At 43.5% G+C, this 21,155-nt stretch overlaps 1 protein-coding gene across 3 annotated transcripts in view; it reads left to right on the plus strand.

Annotated features, from left to right (window-relative positions):
* Positions 1-3,594: 3,594 nt before the first annotated feature.
* NTPCR (nucleoside-triphosphatase, cancer-related) overlaps positions 3,595-21,155 on the plus strand; it is a 30,061-nt gene continuing 12,500 nt past the window's right edge. Inside the window, exons 1-3 of one of the 3 annotated variants that reach the window (XM_006745094.3) lie at positions 3,595-3,736; positions 8,082-8,244; positions 8,742-8,838. In XM_006745094.3, the coding sequence (XP_006745157.1) occupies positions 3,703-3,736; positions 8,082-8,244; positions 8,742-8,838 (294 nt within the window). In that variant the 5' untranslated portion in view covers positions 3,595-3,702. Of the gene's footprint in view, positions 3,737-4,270; positions 4,442-8,081; positions 8,245-8,741; positions 8,839-21,155 lie in introns of those variants that run through there. The other 2 variants (XM_081824291.1, XM_031041047.2) reach the window with 2 other exon arrangements.

Raw genomic sequence — 21,155 nt, forward strand, 5'->3', positions numbered from 1 at the left:
GTATGGGCCTCTGATTTAGCTTGGATCATGTGCTTCCTGGAACCAATCACTGAGCCAGAAAGATGGAATGCTCTCATTGGCCAGGCCCGAGTCACGAGCCCCTACCCCACCCTCCGCCCCAAGAGAAAGGGTGGGGAAGGAAATTCACTTTTTTTTTTTTAAGATTTTTTTTTTTTTTAATTTATTTGAGAGAGAGAGAATGAGAGAAAGCACATGAGAGGGGGGAGGGTCAGAGGGAGAAGCAGACTCCCCGCTGAGCAGGGAGCCTGATGTGGGACTCCATCCCGGTACTCCAGGATCATGACCTGAGCTGAAGGCAGTTGCTTAACCAACTGAGCCACCCAGGCGCCTGGAAATTCACTTTTTAATCACAGGGACTGGGCCTGGGGATGGGATGGTCCTAAAAGGATAATTCAGGTGCTATTTCCACATAGGGAAATAAATGCTGGGGGCAAAACATGGTTACCACTTTTGATTTTTCCCACTTTCCTTTTTCCATATCCCTGGTAGCCATAATCTTTGTTCTGGTCTCAGTTTTCTTGTACTCAGGACCTACCACAAACTACATGCCAGAATCTTTGTTCTGTATCCAGGCCAGGGAGATGCCACTGGACACCAGCGTGAGGGTGTGTGTGTGATGGGGGGGAAGCATCCAGGCATGCTGGGCAGGAAGAGCGGGTGTTGAGGGTGTAAAGCCATCCCTGGTCCCCTATAGTGAGGAGGCCTGGAGTACCAACAGATCAGGCTTCACATACAGACTGTTAAATAGTCTTTCTAGGTATTTACTGATAAAACAAGTTCTTCAGGAATAAGATCCCATATTCAGAACAACTGAACTATTAAAGAAGAAAACAGCTTGCATAGTGCCTTAGTCTGTTCCGTTGCTATAACAAAACACAGACTGGATGACTTATAAATAACAGATATTTCTCACGGTTCCTGGAGGCTGAAAGTCTGAGATTAGAGTACCAAGATTGGGTGGGGGCCCTCTTCTGGGTGGTAGACTTCTCTCTGTCCTCACATGGTGGAAGGATTAAGGATCTCACTGGGGCCTCTTATAAGAGCACTAATCCCATTCATGAGGCTTCCACCTTCAGGGCCTAATCCCTTCCCAAAGGTCCCATCTCCTAACACCATCACTTTGGGCATTAGTTTTCAACATACAGATTTTGGGAGGACACAAACATTCAACCTATAGCATTTACTCTTATAAAGCCCTTTATTTTGCTTCTTAAAGATTTTTTATTTATTTATTTGACAGAGAGACACAGCGAGAGAGGGAACACAAGCAGGGGGAGTGGGAGAGGGAGAAGCAGGCTCCCCCGCAGAGCAGGGAGCCCGATGCGGGACTCAATCCCAGGACCCTGGGATCATGACCTGAGCTGAAGGCAGTCGCTTAACCAACTGAGCCACCCAGGCGCCCTATTTTGCTTCTTAAATGCTCTTCTGTCCTTTAACTGTAGAATGACCAGCCATCCTGGTTTGCTCAGGACAGAAGGGGTTCCAAAGACAGTTTTAAAATTAAGACAGTCCTGGCAAAGCAGAGATATGAAAACAAACAAACAAAAAACTGTGTTTTTTAGGACTTTTAGGATTCTGAAATCATGGAAAATTTAAACATGTACTTACAAACTGCATCTTACCAAAAGGGAGACTGCACCCAGGTGCTGCAGGAAGAAAGAATTGAAATCACCTGTTCCTTAAGTAATTACATCCTGGTTTAATTGTAAGCAAAAGTTAGACTCAGCACATATTTTAATAACCTATTTATTCTAAAATATGTTCCTAATTATTCTCTAAGTACTTCATCTGTTATTGATGTATAACACACAGAGGAAACTGTACAAATCAAAAGACTCAGATCAATGAATTATCATGAAGTTAAGACACCATGTAATCACCACCCAAATAAATCATTTTTAATGGAAAAAAAAAAAAACCACATCCAATTACGGAAGAATATTCTTTTTGTTCTCTAAGACATCAGTACTCTGGAAACTGGAGTACTCTGGAAACTGGAAAACTCTGGAAACTGTATGTTCCTTGAGCTACCTAAACTGATGCCCATTAGTAGCTACCAGAATACCAGGTACAACATCAAAAGAAAGATAGTCCAGGGGTGCCTGGGTGGCTCAGTTGTTAAGCGTCTGCCTTCGACTTAGGTCATGATCCCAGGTCCTGGTATCGAGCCTTGCATCGGGCTCCCTGCTCCGTGGGAAGCCTGCTTCTCCCTCTCCCACTCCCCACTTGTGTTCCCTCTCTCGCTGTGTCTCTCTTGTCAAATAAGTAAAATCTTTAAAAAAAAAAAAAAAAAAAGATAGTCCAAACTCCTAGTGATCCTTATAAATTATAAATGGTTTTTCAGTGATGGAAATTTTTACATAATTAGCATTGAATGTTTAAGTGTTTTTGATTAAATGTTTTTGATAAAAACAAGAGTGTATTTATGACTGTGTACGTGTTTCCTTTCTTTTGGAAACTACTACTATGGGTTTACTTGGCTACATCAGCCGTTCTTGATTCCAATTTGCATGAGGTTAAAGATAAAATGTAGGTGGAAGGCCCTACATTAGGAGTGATGCAGCTTTATAAATGTTGCCAAAATGATGGTAATGGCTACACTGTACAAATCTTATTTTTTAGATGATTACTTTTTAAATAGCTAAAAGAACTGAGGCCATCTGACTGATGTATATAGCAGACTAAGGGGAGCCCTGGAGGTCCTGTGTGGGCACAAACCAATTAAGTTGAGCACTCAGTGAAATTACTTTCTCAGCCAGGATGGAGAATGATTGATCACAAGTCAAACCATACACATGTCAGACTGAAAGAGTTTACAGGTAAATTTGGCCCAAGGCCACTGCCACTTCATTTCTCTGGCTGAAACACTTCAAGTGGTTAAGTGAGTGGGGGAAAGCCACTTAATTCTTTGTACCAGGAGATCCTCCAGCCGGGTCTTGCGTTGGTTTCCACTACCGTATGGAGGTAAAAAGGACCAATTTCTGGTCTTCATATGCACGACTGAGGTTGGGAAGTCTGCCTGAACAAGTGGTTCTCAACCCCAGTGAACTTTAGAAATTGCTGGGGAGTTCAAAACAACAAAAAAACATCCAGATACTCAGGACACACTCCAGACCAAACACTCCGAATTTTAGGGATGTGGAGCCCAGGCATCAAGCACGTTTAATCAGGTAATTCTACTGGCAGCTATGGTTGACAGCGCTGAGCAGAGTTCGAATCGGTAAAAACCTCTTTCCTTTGAAGGAAGGGTCCCAAGACCAAACTTGCAGAAGGGCTGTCCCCTCAGCCTGGGGGAATTTCAGCTCGCAGGTCCGGATGTCAGCGGCAGGACTCCGGGGACCGCGCTCAGGTACCGTAGCACCGGCTTAGTAATAGACATTCTCGCGCACCTCTCCTTGGAGACACCCCGCGTGAGCCAGACATCGGGGGTCAAACATGTAGCACGTGGACCCAGAGAAAACCTGACCACTACCCTCCCGACCCTTCTAGGGGAGGACGTCCGCACGCGCCGAGACCAAGAGCCGAAAGCGCATGCGCGAGCGATGCGAACGGCGGAGGTACACGCGCGGACCTGAGGCGCATGCGCGGTCGCAAAGGCGGTGCTTCCGGCCGACGGAGGCGGGGCCTGGGGCACGGTGAGGGGCGGAACCCAGGCCGCGACCCCCACCCGGGCGCACCGTAATGGCCAGGCACGTGTTCCTGACGGGGCCCCCAGGTAACCCCGCCCAGGTCTCCGCTTACGGGGGGCTGCGTGCGTAGGCGGGCGGGTGCTCTTGGGGAGGGGCCGCTTTATAAAGCTCCAGGGCTCTGGCTGCTGGACCCTGAAGTTCCCAACTTAAATTACAGGCTTTTTGGTTTGAAGCCTACGTGTCCCTTCTCAGAAAGCGCGATTTTAAGTACAAAAGGTAGGATTAGGAATGAGGCCGACGCCAGTAAGGAAAAGAACATTGTGGTTGGGCAGTGTGCGGGCTTCTTTGCGAAGGTGTTAAAGAGCGGGGTCCAGCGGCAGCAGTGTAACTACGTAGTTTTGAGCTTGTGATGGGCACGAACGATACTTCAGGATGTCTGCTACACCGTGATTGACATGGAGGCGTCCGGTTTCTGTTGATAGTGACACGTGCTGCCGGTACTGTGGCTCTGGCCTACATCCATAATGGAAGGAAGCACGGATTTCCGCTTGAAGGATAATGAAACTAAAGATGAAACCTCCCCCCCACCCCCCAGGTTCCTGCGAGGATGAGGCTGCAGGATGAGAAGCCCCTCTCAGATCATGTGTCTGTGCCTGGCCCCTCTAACGCCAGTCATTGGGTAAAGCCTTCAACCAACCCCGTGGGGCTGTGAACGGATGGGATAGTATTCATTCAAATGAGAGACTGGAGGAGGAGATGCTCTTTAAACAACGGCCCTACACATGTATCAGGTGTGACTCAGGAAGGTGGTGGTGGCGGCATCAGATGGGCTAAGGCAGAAAGGTGGGCTTGGAGTGGAGAAAGTGATTTATTTCTTCAGCTCCTTTTTTAAGGTGGATCTGATGTTTAAGTTAGTGGAGCGTTCAGGTATCAAAGATTGTCATTCAGGGCCTAGAGTTGTCTTCCACTTTATTTTAATGGTTCTGTTTTGCCTTAGGTAGCAAAGGTGACACTTAATATTGTAGACTTTGGAATTTCATTTTTACCAGGCAATGGGGAAGTTGTGAAGAGAGTGGTTTGAGGAATTTCTAACATCCAAAGTAGTCCCTAACCTTGCAAAAGACTGTCTTCTGAAAGTTGATTTGTCAGTCCTTTATTTGAAACTGGGAATGCCATTTGCTCAGCAGGCTGGCCCCAAGACATTTACGTGTTCCATAAGAGAAGCGATCTGTTACTGTGTTAGTACCTGCCTGGGTCCTGGAAGTGGCTGGGGACAGAGGTTGGCCAGGTCAACACTTGTTTTTCTTCCCGTTTCCTTTTTCATAAAAGTTTTATGTACACACAGTTGAAAGACTCAAATAATTCTACAATATAGCTCTTCTAAGCCTGTCCTAACACCTAGGCACCCTCTCTTTCTCTTCATCTTCCTAGTGCAGTTACAGTATAATTTTGATTAGCTCAATACATGTGAAAGCTAATCACAGAAAAGCCATGTAATCAGTAATCTATAGTTTTCCTTTTATGTATAACTTTTTTTCCCCTTTGGAGTTACTGTCAGGTTTTTTTAATAGTTTCTTTCTTTCACTAACTCCGTCTCAAACTCTGCCTGCTGTCTAAATCTAATCTACATATTCAGATCATCAGGTAATATATCTTCGCAAAGAGGTTGCTTTTTGTTCTGTATGTTGTCAGTGCCCCACCAGTGTGTCCTTGGCACTTAGCATTTTTCCCAACTTCCAACAGTCCAACTTGTGACCGATCTTGGAGGGCTTTCTCTGGTCACTGAATTCTATTATGCCTGTGCGCGGGGCAGGCCTGAGGGGCCAGGGGATTCCTGTCCCCCAGGAATGTCCGAACCCATGATAGATGGAAGCTGGTGGATAAACTCCCTACTTCCTCACCCCTCAGACAGGAGAACTGAGGCCTGTGTCTAAAACTGTCCCCTAGGGATTCCCCAGTGGGCTTCGCTACCCACACAGGTAACTGGCTTGATAATGCAGTACTTCCCTTGGGGTCTTGGGGTCACTTTCCAAATTAAACTACCTGCACTTGAATCTTTATCTTAGGTCAGCCTTATGAGAGAACTAGAACCAAAAGGATTCTGGAGCTCTCTGACCTGCTCGTCTTGCCTCTGCGTGGTATGGACCTGTCATTTTGGGGTCTCCTTCAGCATAGGTTACCTCTTAGTGTAGACAGCACGAGGGTAGCAGCTGAATTGATAGAGGTGAAAAATTAACTGAAAGAAGATTTCTAGAGCTGACGAGGAAGGGGCTTGAGCCAGTACCTCCTCTTGCTTTCCCGTGTCCTATCCAACATGCAGGACACGCAGTGCCCCCTTTTATTATAGCTGCTCTGTGTTATCTCCTTCAAAATGGAGTACCCCCCCTTTTTTTTTTACATTTAGAGTAATACCCACTTACTATAAGACCAAAAAAAGAAAAAAAATCAAAGTTTTAAAGAAGAAAGTGACAATCACATGGAATTGCTATATACAGAAATAAGTGCTGTAAACCTTCCCAGTTCCTTCTCGACATTTCCTTCTGTAGATACATATACTTCACTTTTTTTTTTTAAGCTTAATGGAATAATACTGTATATACCTGCTATGTCTTAACCTGCTTTTTCTCCATCTATCCATATATTGTGGTCTGTTTTCTGTGCTAATAAATCTAGGTAAACTGTATTATCTTTAATGGCTGCATGGCATTCCTGCATGTTTATATGTCATTATATACATGGCACCATAATTTAACACTCCCTTACTGATCAACATATAGATTGCTTTCCATATCTTGCTGTTACAATGAATACTGACATTCCTATATATAGGAAAAAATATACTGTTTCCTATATCTTTGTGCTGTGGTCAGATTTTTGCTGAAGGTGAATTCGTAGCGATAGAATTGCTGTGTGCTGTGGAAGGCACGCTGAAGTTGCCCTTCAGAAAAGTACCAACTTACATACCCACCAGTGCCACTGGCCTGCATTAACCAGGTTCTTCAGTGACTTTTCTTAAAGCAGCAGTTACTGGGGGATGGAGCTGGGATGAAAAGCCTACCCGGTTCTCTTCCAGCCACAGGGAGCGTGTGTCTGGGTTGCTGTTCATGTTCCAGAAGGCCAGCCGCCATTGTCTGCTGGTGTGAAGTTGGGAGGAGAGGTTTATTAAAGAACAGATCATAGTTGATCTCAAGGAAGCTTAAAAGGGTTCTTGGGGAACCCTGGTGACTCTGTGTCAGCAGCTGTAGAAATACTGTGATTTACAACCTTGTGGTATCTTGAAATAGTCTCTTGCAGACTTGTCGGAGGCTTCCCGTTCCATTTTTGGGTCATTATGATGCCATTGCCTTCAATGTGTATGGAACAAGGCTCATAGAAACGAAGCCATGGTGACACACAAAGGCCCCTCTTGACATGTATGGTCCTTACTAGTTGTGTAAGCCTGGATAAGTTACCTAACCTCTCTGTGCCTCATCTGTAAAACTGGAACAAGAATGGTAAGTGCCCCAGAGGGGGCGTTGTGAGGATTTAACCAAGGAAATGCTTGTGGAGCATGCTAGAACAGTGCCCGGCTCCACAAGGCTGGCGATGAGTTTTATTTTATTAGCTCACACCTGTTGGTGCTTGCAAACACATAAGAGTCCATCAGAGTAGTTAACAGGCCAGGTGGATGAGGGGGTGGAGGTGCAGAAGTTGTAATTTGGGCAAGGGTTGGGGGGCAAGCCAGGGGAATGCTTAGGGACACTGGAGGAGGTCATAGAAGGGGTTACTGGCTTGCCTTCTTGTGCCTACCACCCCTTCTCGTGTAGGTGATTTTTAAGGGTGACTTAGCATATGTGGGAGGCCACAGGCTCTTGTGAGAAAATTTAAAACTGCTATTTCTAGTGGTATTAGTGGTATTTAAGAGAGACTTTTTTGGGAGACATAGCAATGTAAGTCCATTGGGGAGTGAAAGGATTTTCCCCCCATTAAGTATAGGTCTAGAGTGTTTGGAAGGTTGAAATCCCAGTTTAAGGTGCCCAGCCTTAGACCCAAGCATGACCAGTTTTACTTCCTGGTGAAAGAGTGTGGCCACCCAAGGAGGAGAGTAAACCTAGTTCTAGAAGCTTGTCTCAGAGGATGCAAATTGCACCTGCTGTCACCACAAAGCCACTCATTTGGTCCTGGGATTGTGTATGTGACAAAATTAATGGTGTTTCGGAATTTCAAAATAAAACTTTAAGATCCAGTCCATATTTTTATTATGCTTGAAATGAAAAAGTTTTAATACCTGGAGCAATCAAAATTGAAGTGAAATTAATATTCATAAAATCCATGTGCAGCCCATTTCTCTCCCCACGGTGATTGCTCTCAGAGTCAGTGAGTGCTGTGCATCCTCTAGCAAGGGAGTGGTTCCTAACGGGCTTTTCTTTTGTTTTTGTTTTGTTTTTTTAGGAGTTGGAAAAACAACACTGATCCAGCAAGCCAGTGAGGTTTTAAAATCCTCTGGTGTGCCTGTCGATGGATTTTACACAGCAGAAGTCAGACAGGGAGGGAGAAGAATAGGATTTGATGTTGTCACATTATCCGGCATGCGGGGAGTTTTGTCTAGAATTGGGTACTGGTATTTCATTTCTATGTTGTTTTATTCTCCCTGGGCACAGGATTGAGCCAAATGATCCCTTCTATCTTGAAGAATCTTAGGCCTTTACGGATTTCTCAAAGAAAACAGAGATTGAAACCATCATACGAGAAAGTATAAAAATATCATATTTCACTTAAAACTTATTCCACCGAGTAATGAATTTTTAGCATTTTGTAACTCATAGTGCTGTTTCCTGTGCCACTTTTCTGTTGTGCTGCCTCCCTGCAGCGTCAGGATTAGCCCCCCAAGGTACCTGCCTGGGGGTGGTGGTGGTATGCACTCTTGTTGGTAGCCCTGTTGTCAGGAGAGAACGTGGAATCAGGTTAGCTTTGGGTACCACCCCTTCTTGTGTAGGTGATTTTTAAGGGTGACTTAGCATATGTGGGAGGCCACAGGCTCACTGGAGTCGCTACAAACCAAAAATCAGTACAGGGGTCTTTCAACAGAGACTGCCCTGTCTTTTCATTCAGGTCAGAGCCTCCGCCCGGAAAACGTGAATGCCGGGTTGGGCAGTATGTGGTGGATCTGACTTCCTTTGAGCACTTGGCACTTCCGGTCCTGAGGAATGTAAGTATGTGATTTCTGCCTCTTGAGCCCATCTCTTCTTAGTGCACTATGGGAATTGCTGTCCTGGGAGCAGGATGGTTTTGATCCAAAGGGGTGGCCAGTTTTGCATTTTACAGTTGGAAAGGTTTCCAGTGATTGAACCTTATAAAAGATATATGCACCATAATTTGATGTCACTCTGAACTACATATAAATTCCTTGTTATACATATTTAGCACATGGAAATATTTATAGTGAGAGGGCTCTGATGCACAGCTACCATGACTCCCAAAGTTAAGTCTTTACTCTGCCTTCTTCTTATTTATAACTTAACCCTGTTTTCACAGCACAACAAATAAACATTTAGGAAGGGAAAATGTCATTATATAAATATAATGGTAAGCACCTAACACATTACAGATATTCCTCAACTTACTTTGGGGTTACCTGCTGATAAACCCATCATAAGTTGAAAGTATGCTAAGTGGAAAACACATGTAATACACCTAACCTACAAACCATCATTGATCAGCCCAGCCGACCTTCAGCATGCTCAGAACACTGAAGGTTAGCCTACGGTTGGGCAAGGTCATCTGACACAAAGCCTATTTTATAATAAAGTGTTGAAGATCTCATGCAATATATTGAATCCTGTACTGAAAGGGAAATACATGATGGCTGTGTGGGTGCAGAATGGTTGTTAGTGTATTGGTTGTTTGCCCTCGTGATCTCGTGGTTTCCTGGGATCTGGGACTCCAGCTTGTGCCCAGCATCATGAGAGATCTTACTGCATGCTGCCTCTAGCCCTGGAAAAGGGTCAAAATTAAAAATCCGACCTTTGGTTTCTACAGAACCCATATTGCTTTTGCGCCACCATAAAGTTGAAAAATCATAAGTTGAACCATTCTAAGTCACGGACCATCTGTGATATACCGTGTATCACTGTATTATATTGAGATATAATTCACATACCATACACTTCACCCATTTAAAATACACAATTCAACTTTTTCTGTTATAGTCACAGGATTGTGCAACCAGTCATCACAATCTAATTTTAGAACATCTCCATCCTTTCAGAAGGAAACCCCATACCCATTGAGCAGTCATTCTTCATTCCCCTGTCCCTCCCAGCCCCGGCAACCACTACCCTACCTTCTTTGCCTATCAATTTGCCCATTCTGGGCATTTCCTAAAAAGGGAATCATATAATATGGGGTCTTTTGTAACTAGCGTATTTCACTTAGCATAATGTTTTCAAGGTTTATCTACACTTCAGCATGTATCGTTCTTTTTCATGGTTGAATAATATGCCATTGGATGGATATACCACATTTTGTTGATCTACTCATCAATTAATGGACATTTGGATTGTTTCTGCTTTTTGGTTATTGTGAATAATGCTGCTCTGAACATTTGGGTGCAAGTTTTTGGGTAGACATCTGTTTTCAGTTCTCTTGGCTTACACCTAGGAGTAGAGATGCTAGGTCATATGGTAATTCTATATAAATCTTTTTGAGGAATTACCAGACTGTTTTCCAGACTCAGCTGCACATCTCCACCAGCAGTGGATGAGGATTCCAGTTTCTTCACATCTTTGCCAGCACCAATTATGGTCTTTTCAATTTCATCCATTCTAGGAGGTGTGAAGCATTATATGATTTTGATTTGCATTTCCCTGATGACTGGTGATGTTGAGCATCTTTTCATGTCCTTACTGGCCATCAGTATATCTTCTTTCGAGAAATGTTTATTCATTTGCTTTGCCCATTATTAAACTGGCTTAATTGTGTTTTTATTATTGGGTTGTGAGATGTCTTCGTAAGATCTGCATACCAGCCTGTTATCAGATATATGATTTGCCAGTATATTCTTCCATTCTGTAGATGCTGTCACTTTCGTCATGGTGTCCTTTGAAGCATGAATGTTTTTGACAAGTCCAGCTTATCTGTTTTTCTTATGTTGTTTATGCTTTTTGGTGGTGTATCAAAGAAGACTTTGCCTGACCTAGTTTCATAAAGATCGACTCCTGTGTGTTCTTCTAGGAGTTTTATAGTTTTACTGTTACATATAGGCCTGTAGTCTAAAGTAATTTTTGTATATGGTGTTAGGTACGAATCCAGATTCCTTCTTTTGTGGATAAATACCCAGTTGTTTCAGAACCATTTGTTGAAGACTCTTCTCTTTCCGTGTAATTTTCTTAGGACTCTTGTTGAAGTCAGTTCACCAGGATTAATTTGGACTCTGAATTCTGTTCCATTTTTCCTTATGTCAGTTCCATCTGTTCTTAGGACAGTGCCACACTGTCTTTATTAGTGGAATTAGGACTTTAATAGGGATTGTATTGAATCTGTAGATGAATTTGGGGAGTATTGCCATCTTAGCAATATTGTCTTTTGATCCGTGAATACGAGATCTCCATTTACCTAGATCTTCTTCTTCTTCTTCTTCTTTTTTTAAGATTTATTTATTTAAGAAAGAGAACATCCACGTGTGAGTGGGAGGAGGGAGAGGGAGAGAATCCCAAGCAGACTCCCTGCTGAGTGCAGAGCACGACACAGGGCTCAATCTCAGGACCTTGAAATCATGACCTAAGCCGAAATGAGGAGTCGGACACTTAACTGACTAAGCCACCCCTACCTAGATCTTCTTTAATTTTTTTTTAAGATTTAGTTATTTTAGAGAGACAGAGCACAAGTGGGAGAGGCCAAGGGAGAGGGAGAGAAACTAAGAGTCGGAGGCTTAACGCATTGCTCCACCCAGGCGCCCCTTCTTTAATTTTTTTTTTAAGATTTTATTTATTTATTTGACAGAGAGAGAGAGAGACAGCGAGAGAGGGAACACAAGCAGGGGGAGCGGCAGGCAGAGGGAGAAGGAGAAGCAGGCTTCCTGCTGAGCAGGGAGCCCGATATGGGGCTCTATCCCAGGATCTGGATAATGACCTGAGTCGAAGGCAGACGCTTAATGACTGAACCACCCAGGTGCCCCTTTAAATTTTTTTTTTAACTATATTGTTTTGTAGTTTAGCCTATAAGGGTTACACTTCTTTTTTAAAAATTTATACCTTAGCATTTTTATACTTGTTGATGCTATTGTAAATGGAAATGTTTCCTTAATTTCACTTTTGGAATTATCATTACTAATGCATAGAAGTACAAGTGATTTTTGTCTGTTGATCTTGTATCCTGTAACCTTGCTAAATTTGTTTATTAGTTCTAAGAGTTTTTTGGTGAATTCTTTAGGGTTTTCTATGTACAAAATTGTATTATTTACAAATGGATATAATTTTACTTTCTTCCTTTCCACTTTGGATGCTTTTTATTTCATTTTCTTGCCTAATTGCCCTGGTTAGAACTTTTAGTTCAGTGTTGAATAGGAGTGGTGAGAATGGACATCCTCATCTTGTTCCTCATTGTAGGAAGAAAGCATTCAATCTTTTACCATAAAGTATGATATTAGCTGTGAGTTTGCAGATAACCATTACCAGGTTGAGGAAGTTCCTTTTATTCCTAGTTTGTTGAGTGTTTTACCATGAAGAAGTGTTGGATTTCGTGAAATCCTTTTTCTGCATCTATAGAGCTGATTGTGTGATTTTTATCTTTCATCATACTAATGTAGTGTATTATGTTAATTGATTTTTGGATGTTAAACCAACCTTGGTTCTTGGACTAAATCCCTCTTGGTCATGGTGTATGATTATTTTTATATGTTGATGGATTCAAAAGGATTATATGCAAATCCTTTTGTGTATTGCTGGATTTTTATATGTTTGCCAGTATTTTGTTGAAGATTTCCGCATCTGTATTCCTAAGGGATATGGCCTGTAGCTTTCTTGTGATATCTTTGTCTGATTTTGGTGTCAGGGTAATATTGGTGTCAGAATAAGTTGGGAAGTGTCCCTTCCTCTTCTGATTTTTGGAATAGTTTGTGACATATTGGTATTTATTTTTTCTTTGAATGATTTGAATTACCAGTGAAGGCCTGTGGCCTGGGCTTTTCTTCACAAGAAGCTTTTTAATTACAAACTCAATCTCTTTACTTGTATAGATCTGCTGATTTTTTATTTCTGGTTGAGTCAGTTGTAGTAACCTCTCTTTTAGTAATTTGTCAGTTTCATTTATCTCATCTGTTGGCACACAGTTGTTCATATATTCCCCTATAATCCTTTTATTGTGTAAGGTCAGTGGTGTTTTCCCTTCTTTCATGTCTTATTTTAGTTATTTAAGTTCTTTCTCCCCACCCCTTTTTTTTTTTTTTTGGCCAGGAGAAGGAAAAGGAAAATAGGAAAAGGTTTGTCAATTTAGTCAATGTTTTCAAAGAACCAACTTTTGCCTTTGGATTATATATTACTTGTTTTTTGCATTAATTCATCAAATACTTATCAAATCCTAGATATGTAGTCGTGAACAAAACAGACATGTTTTCTCCTCTCTCAAGACCCTCAGGCGAGGGGGAAATGTAGACCGTAAACAAGTAGATGTATGTCATTAGCTCTGTGAAGGGGACCAGTGGGGTGCTATGAGGAGTATGAGGAGCTGACTTGAGATCAGGTGGCCAGGACAGAGCTCTGAGGAGGTGACGTGTAGCTGAAATGGGAAGACGAGAAGGCACCGTCACTTCAGAGAGAATACTGGGTGTGTGTGTTGGGGGGCGGTTCTGTGGACAACATTATAGATGAGGGGAACAGATAAACTGCGGCCCCACGGTCCTCGGGCAGGAGCAGGTAAGGAAGAAGGTGTGGCTGGTATGGTGGGTGGGGCCACATGATCAGGGCCTCAGGGCCTGTATTAAGTACTGTGGGTTGCATTTAATCTGTGATAGACTTACTACTTTGATTAATTTTTGTAGAATTCGAACGTGTCGACCTGTCTCACGAGGCAGGTCTAAACCTTCTGGAAAAGTCTGTTCCACCAGCAGGAAAGTACAAGATTTTTCTGATGGCCTGGTGGGCCCCGTGTGATCTCTGGCCCACTAACCTCTGGCCTCCTGTCACTATTCCCCAGCCATGCTAGCTCAGACGTGTTCCCCATACATGCTAGGGCCGGTGCCGCACCAGCCTTTGGCTCTCGGCCCTGGCCGTTTTCTTTGGTTGGCACACTCTTACCTTTGCCTCCCTGCTCTTTTTTGACATTTGGGGCTGAGCGAAAATGTGCCGTCGAGGGCTTTGGTAGTTGCCCCGAGCTGCTGGAAATTCTAAGTGTAGCCCATGGAGGCCGGGTGCTGATTGCAGAGGGCTGGCAGGGGCTTGCCCTCCCTTCTGGTGGGGGCCTCCAGCTCCTCAGAGCCCACCTTCTCCTTTGCTTCGTCCCCGTTGCCTGCTCCTCTCTCCTCCTGCCTCTTGGAATGTTCCTCCTTCCCGTGCTGGGTCTGTTGTGGCCGTTGTTTTGGTGGGAGCAGTCCGAGAACATGACGTTTTTCTCTCTGCTTCTTTTCCCATCAAATGCTTTTACCTTTCTACTTAAATGTTCAAAGGGCAAGTGAAGTACTTCAAATGAAATTCCAGGTGAAGACTCTGGCTTTGGGCCCTGGATCAATACAAAGAATTGATTTTTACTTACCTGGCTCAGAACAGACTGAATCCTGGGAGAGCAGGATACGTGCTTGATATCTATCTGCAAGATTATGCGAGAAATCATACACTGACTAGAGAATAAGAGCTTGACTCTCTCTTTTTTAATTAAAAAATAAAGAAAAGCAGACTTCTTCCAATTTCTTATACTTTGAATACCAAACCCAGACACACCCGTATTTTAGGAAGAGTTCCCAGGCTGTAAGTTCTTACCTAGTCCAGGTCACAGATTTTTTTTTTTTTTTTTCCTGAAGAACAAATCTTTCTCCCATCTCTTACTGGGATGAAGAGAGGAAAAGGAATTAGTGTTTTGCCTTTAGGAAGAAAAAAGTTAAAGTAACTACATAACAAAAACGGGAATATAAAGAGACAGTTGTTATTATTGACAAGTAAGTGGAAAACTCTAGCAACCAGAGCTAGGCAGGGAAAGCTTTGGTGTGGATAGCATGTTAGTGTCTCATGCCCGGGATGTCTGAAAACACTAACTATAAGTTAAGAAATATCTAGTAAGTGCCTCCTACGTGTAAGAAATTTCACTGTGGATGAAAAATATTTTGAGTCGTAAGACGGAAGGGAGATAATCCTTGGGGCCAACTGGGCCAGCAGGGCCAGCAGGGGTGTGTGCCTGCTGTGAGCCCGGAGGTCAGAAAGGGGCTGGAGCTGAGAAGGGGCTGGAGGAAGAGGTTCAGGTGTGACCCTGGCCCCAGCTTGCTGCGCGGCTTTCGTTTCATGTCGTCAGGCCCGGATGGAGATGGATGGACTCTCAAGGGCTCGCATGGTGAAGAAAGGAAAATAGAGTAAGATTGGGAAACATTCTAGACAAATTTTTAGAAAGTCCTTTCGTAGGGTTGACTGGTATTGACTTTTTTTCATTCCACTGGTGACTTCTTTCCTTATTTGACAACGTTTTTATTGTTTTTCTGAGTATCTACGCTCTCCTTACTCAAGGTAGCAAATTCATAAAAAATATGAAATAAAAATAAAGAAGAAAATAGGAATAACTCATGATCTTATCACTGGGTTAACCACTGTTAGTGTATTTTGTTTTTTCCCTCTTTCTGCTTTATTCTGTCATTCCAAAATGGGGACAAATACTGCGTATGGTTTTTATAGGTTTGGGTTTTCCTGTTAATACGCTCGAGTGACATGGGACTGGCCTTACGACATGATAATCCTCACAACTGCGATCATGTAATGATTGCACAGTATTTCCTGGCACGGGTTTTCACCTCTGACTTCAGCCTTATTCCCTCAGTGGCAGATGTTTATCACCATTGCAAGGATCCTTGTAGCCTTTCTCCCCAGCCACGATGCTTTCCCCGGGGACGATCCAAGGGTGGAGGGCTGTGACCTTCTGGGGTCTCGCTGGGTGCTGCTGAGGTGCTCCTGTGACTAGTTTGCACCCCCTGCCTGCGTGTGGGCATGCTCTTCTCCCTGCACTCTTGGCAGCACCGAGCGCTATACTGATTTTCCATTCGAAAATACGCTTCTTTGCTTTGATTCGTGTTTTTAAGTTGCTAATGAGGTTGTTTTTTAGTTTATTTTTTTTTAAATCTAATTATTTTTGTTTATCCCTTTTCCCATTTTTTTTCTTTGGGCTTACCATTTTTTTTCTTTGGGCTTAAAAAGATCTTTTATAAGGCAAATGACCTTTTTGTATTTATTGATTGCATTTTTCTCAGTTTGTCACTTTGGTGATTTCTTTCTCTCTCTCTCTCTCTCTCTCTCTCTTTCTTTCACATTGAGAAAGTCTATCTGTATTCCAAGTTAACACAGAATTTGTTTCTTCTTCTGTAGTGCCTTTTTTTTTCTTTTAACATGTTTTTAATCCATCTGGATTTATTTTGAATGTAATATACAATGAGACTCTCAATTGATTTTCTTCCAAATACTTAGCAAGTTTGCCAAAGCCATTTGTTAAATAACCCATTTATTTGTTATGCTTTATTAATTATAATAAGAAATGTGTGTGTGTGTGTGTGTGTAATGTCGTAGGGTTATCTGTTCTCTCCCTTCGGTCCGTTTGAGTCTTACATCAGTACCATGCTGCGTTAATTGCCGTGTTGTCTTACCCATTGTTGTTTGCTCAGTTTTCCACGTGGTATTGGTGGTAACAGTGTCGGGGGTGGGGGCCATAGCCAGATCGTTAACAGCGATCCAGTGCAAATGTGCACCAGGCACTAACCCGTGTAATCCTCAGAGTCCTGCTGTCCCTCTCTTCCTGGTTTACAGACGAGGAAACTGAGGCGTGGACTAGAGATTAAATTGCTCAAAGGCACACAGCCTGTGAGTAGTAGAGCTGGCGTGAACTGTAGAATCAAGATTTTGTTACCCATCACAAAAGTCTTATATGGAGTGATTGGAACCATATAAAATTTCGTTATTTAGATATAAAGAGCATCTTAATTTTTCAGATAATAGTCTCCATAGCCAAAAACCCAGTATCTCTCTTTCTATTTCTTTCTTTCTTTTTTTTTTTTTAATTGTTTTTTGGTAAGGTTATTTATAGGTCTCTTCTGTTTTCTGATGCTCCTCTAATTAGGGTTGTTTTTGCAGTTTTTCAGCCATCAAGGCTGGCAGGATAACGCTGTCCTTTTTCCTAATGGCCTTTTTGACAACCACACTGAATGCTTTATTAGAATTTGTTGCAATGTAGGATTTAACATTTTGTTGGCACACCATGTATCTCCCACTCACACAAAAAGATAACGATAGATTATAATTGTTTTAAGCACAAAAGGTGTCTACTCCAAGCTGTATTTTCTAGGCTGACCCATGTCATTTTTAATTAAGATCCCTGAAAAGAATAGGAGGCCAAAACTAGGACATCCAATGAAAATCAACATAGTAGAACCTTGTTTTGATCAAAATAAGGCTTTTGGTGTATATTTGTTTTCAAGAGCAGGATCTGCTTTTGATTCTGAAATGAGATTCTGCTTCAGATCTTTGAAACTTTTCATTTGAAGGTCAGAGGACTCCTGGCTGGGGAAAGTTTATTTTTTACCACTTGACCTGGAATTGCCACTTAGTATTTCAGGCCACTAGGCTTTAGAGAGAATTTAGAAAAATCAATTTCTAGTCGGGATCCATTCTTGAAAGGTTGACAGGAGCCCAAGCATTGCTTTTGAGTTTCCTCCATTGTTAGCGAATGTGACATTTTTTTCTTTGTTCCTCCTCACTTACTATTTCTGGACCTCACGATCATATATATATGCACTGCAAGATCGGCCAGGGAAACAAAAAGCTGTCTGGTGCAAACATAAAAATTAACTTAAAAATTGTCAGTGGAAACATTCCTGCAGTGAACCAAAAGAGGAATATGAACTGAGAGTTCCGTGTAAGGTTGACGCTGCGGTTTATCTTGTAGGATCGGTCATGGCAGCCCTTGCTGGTAACCTCTGTGGGTCCACAACCCTGTGAGAGCTTCCAGGTGAAATGTGAAACCAGCCCCCTTCGTGCAGAGGGCGGAGGAAGCCCAGAAAAATAGGCAGGCCACTGCGGGTTGGGAGGTGGCAGTTGTAATAAGCAGTGGGAACTTACATACAAGGCTTGTGTTGGACGCAGCAAGATGGATGGGCCCCCTCTCGCCCGCCAGATCTTAAGTTTATATAGAGAAAGGCCTTAACTGTGTTCAGTCAAGCAGACCGTGCAGATGTTGTCAGCACCACATCATTATCTCAAGGCTGTGTCCTTGGAGCAGCCTCTGGGGATGAGAAAGGCAGGTAGAACCCACATTCCAAGGACGGGAGGGGCTGAGGAGCCTCTGATCACCTGGGTCCGGCTCATGGAGCAGCCAGTGGTCCATCTTTTCGATGACCTTCCCCAGCAGTCCCCCTCATTCCCCTGGGCAGGTCTGATGCTCTGTTACTTTTCATTGCTGGCCTGTGGTTCTCATTGGTATTCTGAGGTTCTGTGATTTAGATGCTGAGCTGGCTCCTGTCTTGGGTTCTTTACCTTCCTGCAGTTCTTGCAGCCCGCTCCCCAGAGGCCTGGCAGAGACACGTGCTCCGTAAGTGGGACTGGGGTAGAATTTGTATCAACTGCTCCTTCCTCCCCTTTACTCCTCCACTTTTCCCATTTCCAACACTCATCACTGGCTGCCTCCTCCCGTTACGCGTCAGTCCAAGGCCCTGCCTCCTTCAAAAGCAAACTCACACATGATGAGGTGGTGGTTTTCTTAAATCTTATACTGAGAAAGTGTGCGTGTGAGTGTTTTTCTTTTTTTGTATTGATTCTAATTTTTTGTACTTTATCTGGATATAATTTTAGTCTTTGAGAAAATAACAAGAATAACGCCAGACCACCCATATACTTGTTACCCAGAATCACCTGTTTTTACCATTTGCCCTGTTGTTTGTTCACCCTCTCTCTCCACGTGTGCACGTGTGTGTCTGTTCATAGAAACATACCAATTTGTGGAGGGGCCCGTTTGAGAGTATGTTGCAATCATGGGGATGCTTAACTCCTCAATGTTCAGTATATTTTTCCTAAAAGTAACCATATGCTCTTATGTAATTGGTACAGTTCTCAACCTCAATACATTTTTACACCAAGAAAATACTAATAGTGGCACCTGGGTGGCTCAGATGGTTAAGTGTCTGCCTTCGGCTCAGGTCATGATTCCAGGATCCTGGGATGGAGCTCCGTGTCTGGTGTCTGGGTCCCTGCTCAGCGGGAAGCCTGCTTCTCCCTCTGCCCCTCCCCCTGCTCATGCTCACACTCTCTCTCTCAAATAAATAAATAAAATCTTAAAAAAAAAATAAGAAAGTACTAATAATCTTCCATTCCCAGGCCTGTTTTGTCAGTTGACTGAACAATATCCTTTGTAACATGTTTTCCTCTGGTCTAGGGTCAAGTGTTGCATTTAGCTGCCATATCTCCCTAGCCTCCTTCAGTCTGGAACATTTCTTCAGTCATCCTTTGTCTTTTGTGACATTGACATTTTTGAGCAATACGGTTCTACTCTAATAGAACGTTCCTCTTTGGGGGCTTTTCCGTTGTTGCTTTGTGATAACTTCAGTCAGAATACTACATAACCCATGGCACATCTTTCTCGGGCGTCTCGTCCAGAGGCATGTGATGTTTGCTGATGTTTGTTTTGATTACCTGAGTGAAGACTTGTCCAGTGTCTCCACTGTGCATTTACTCTTTTTCCCTTTGAAATTAATAAGTAATGAGTGGGGAGCCACTTGAAGACCATGCACATCCTCCTCATGAAAATTTCTCCTGGTTAATTCTCATTTTTTTTTTAACATTATTAGATTATCTGAAAATAATACTTTTCATGGAGGCTTTACCTGGAAAGCCAATTTAACCACTGCCTTTTAGAATACTTTCTGTAACAAGATGAACAGTAGTTAACAGTAAAATCGCTGTACATTCAAAGGCTGAACTAAAAGAGCCGTAACGGTTGATTTTCCTCATCAAAGCTGCACTTATTTACTTCTCTCCAGTCTCTTCATTAGTTAGACAAGAAGTCATCACTATTTTACTGTAGCTGAAACATTCAGCTTTCTCTCTTCTAGGCAGTATGTAATAAAAGGATATCAGACTTCAAAGATACTACACTTGAATCAAAAGTTTAAAAATTGAATAAGATTCTTACTAAGCAAGAGGAGTTTTTACAAGCGCAGTTACTGTGAACACCGTTAGCTGATAAGAAGTGGCAGGACTTAGCACGTTTGGTGGTGCCTGGTCCTGTCTCTTGCTGGGGGGCGGTTGGCGGTGCTTCACCTGCAGGTCACATCTGCCTACTAAAGCAGGCCGTCCTCTCTCCTGGATAAAATGATGTTGGTGACGGTAATTGTTCTGCGACCCCAAATATGTCATCCTTTTTGAGTAATTAAAAGTAATGTGATGACTCCAGAAACAGATTAGGGTCTTTGTGGCTAGGCCTCTGTAGCCCCTAGAAACCGAAGTGCTCCTTCTTCTCGTTGGAGAGGAAAGTAGTTTCCTTACAGTTAGATGAATTCCTTCAGTTCTTTCCTTCGGTGTCTTTGATCCTTTCCTTCAATTTCTTTCCTTCCTCAGACTGAACACGTGCAGGCGGAATGGCACGTGGGGGATGGAAGGGAGCTCTGGCGTCAGGTGATCTTGGGTCTGACTCAGCTCTCACTTGGGAGCTCAGTGACTTTGAATCAGTTGTGTTCCTCATCTATAAAACAGAGACGCAGATAGCTGCTGGATGGAGTTACTAGGACTGAATGCGACATTGTTTGTAAAGCGTGTGCGTCCCCGGCTGCTAGGAGGTGCAAACAGGGATAGGTCTTATTTATCTCTCTTGCGAAGGTGAGTGAAGTGATGGGTAGGAGAACCTCGGGAGGAGCCTCACATCAGCAGTTTGCCACAAACCCGGGGGCCAGAGCGAGCTGTAGGTCTGTCATGGAGACCCACAAGCTCAGATGTCCAGGCTGGTCCTGGGACGCTGGGATCACAAGGGGTCGTGGGTTCTCCATCCACTGGGCTGACTGTCAGCCAACAGATGCTCTTTCAGTCCTGGGATAGTTCTCGTAGTTTGCAAGATACCAAGGGCTCCCTTCTGGTGCTCTGCGGTCAGGCGCTTGTGTGGGTGAGCCCCAGGGAGGCCAATTAGGACATCGAGGAGGAGCCTCAGCCCTAGTCTGCTGGGCCCTGGGTGGGAATCTCTGGCATCTGGGTAGGGACAGCCCCCGCCCAGCTCACGCCCAAGGAGAGAAGGGCGCGGCAGGCCGTCTAGACAGCTCGTCCTGGCTGCCAGCCTGTGGCTTCATCCCTGGGGACACGCGGTTGA

This window comes from Leptonychotes weddellii, chromosome 6 (genome assembly GCF_054177405.1).
Source record: "Leptonychotes weddellii isolate Sample4059 chromosome 6, ASM5417740v2, whole genome shotgun sequence".
Taxonomy (NCBI): domain Eukaryota; kingdom Metazoa; phylum Chordata; class Mammalia; order Carnivora; family Phocidae; genus Leptonychotes; species Leptonychotes weddellii.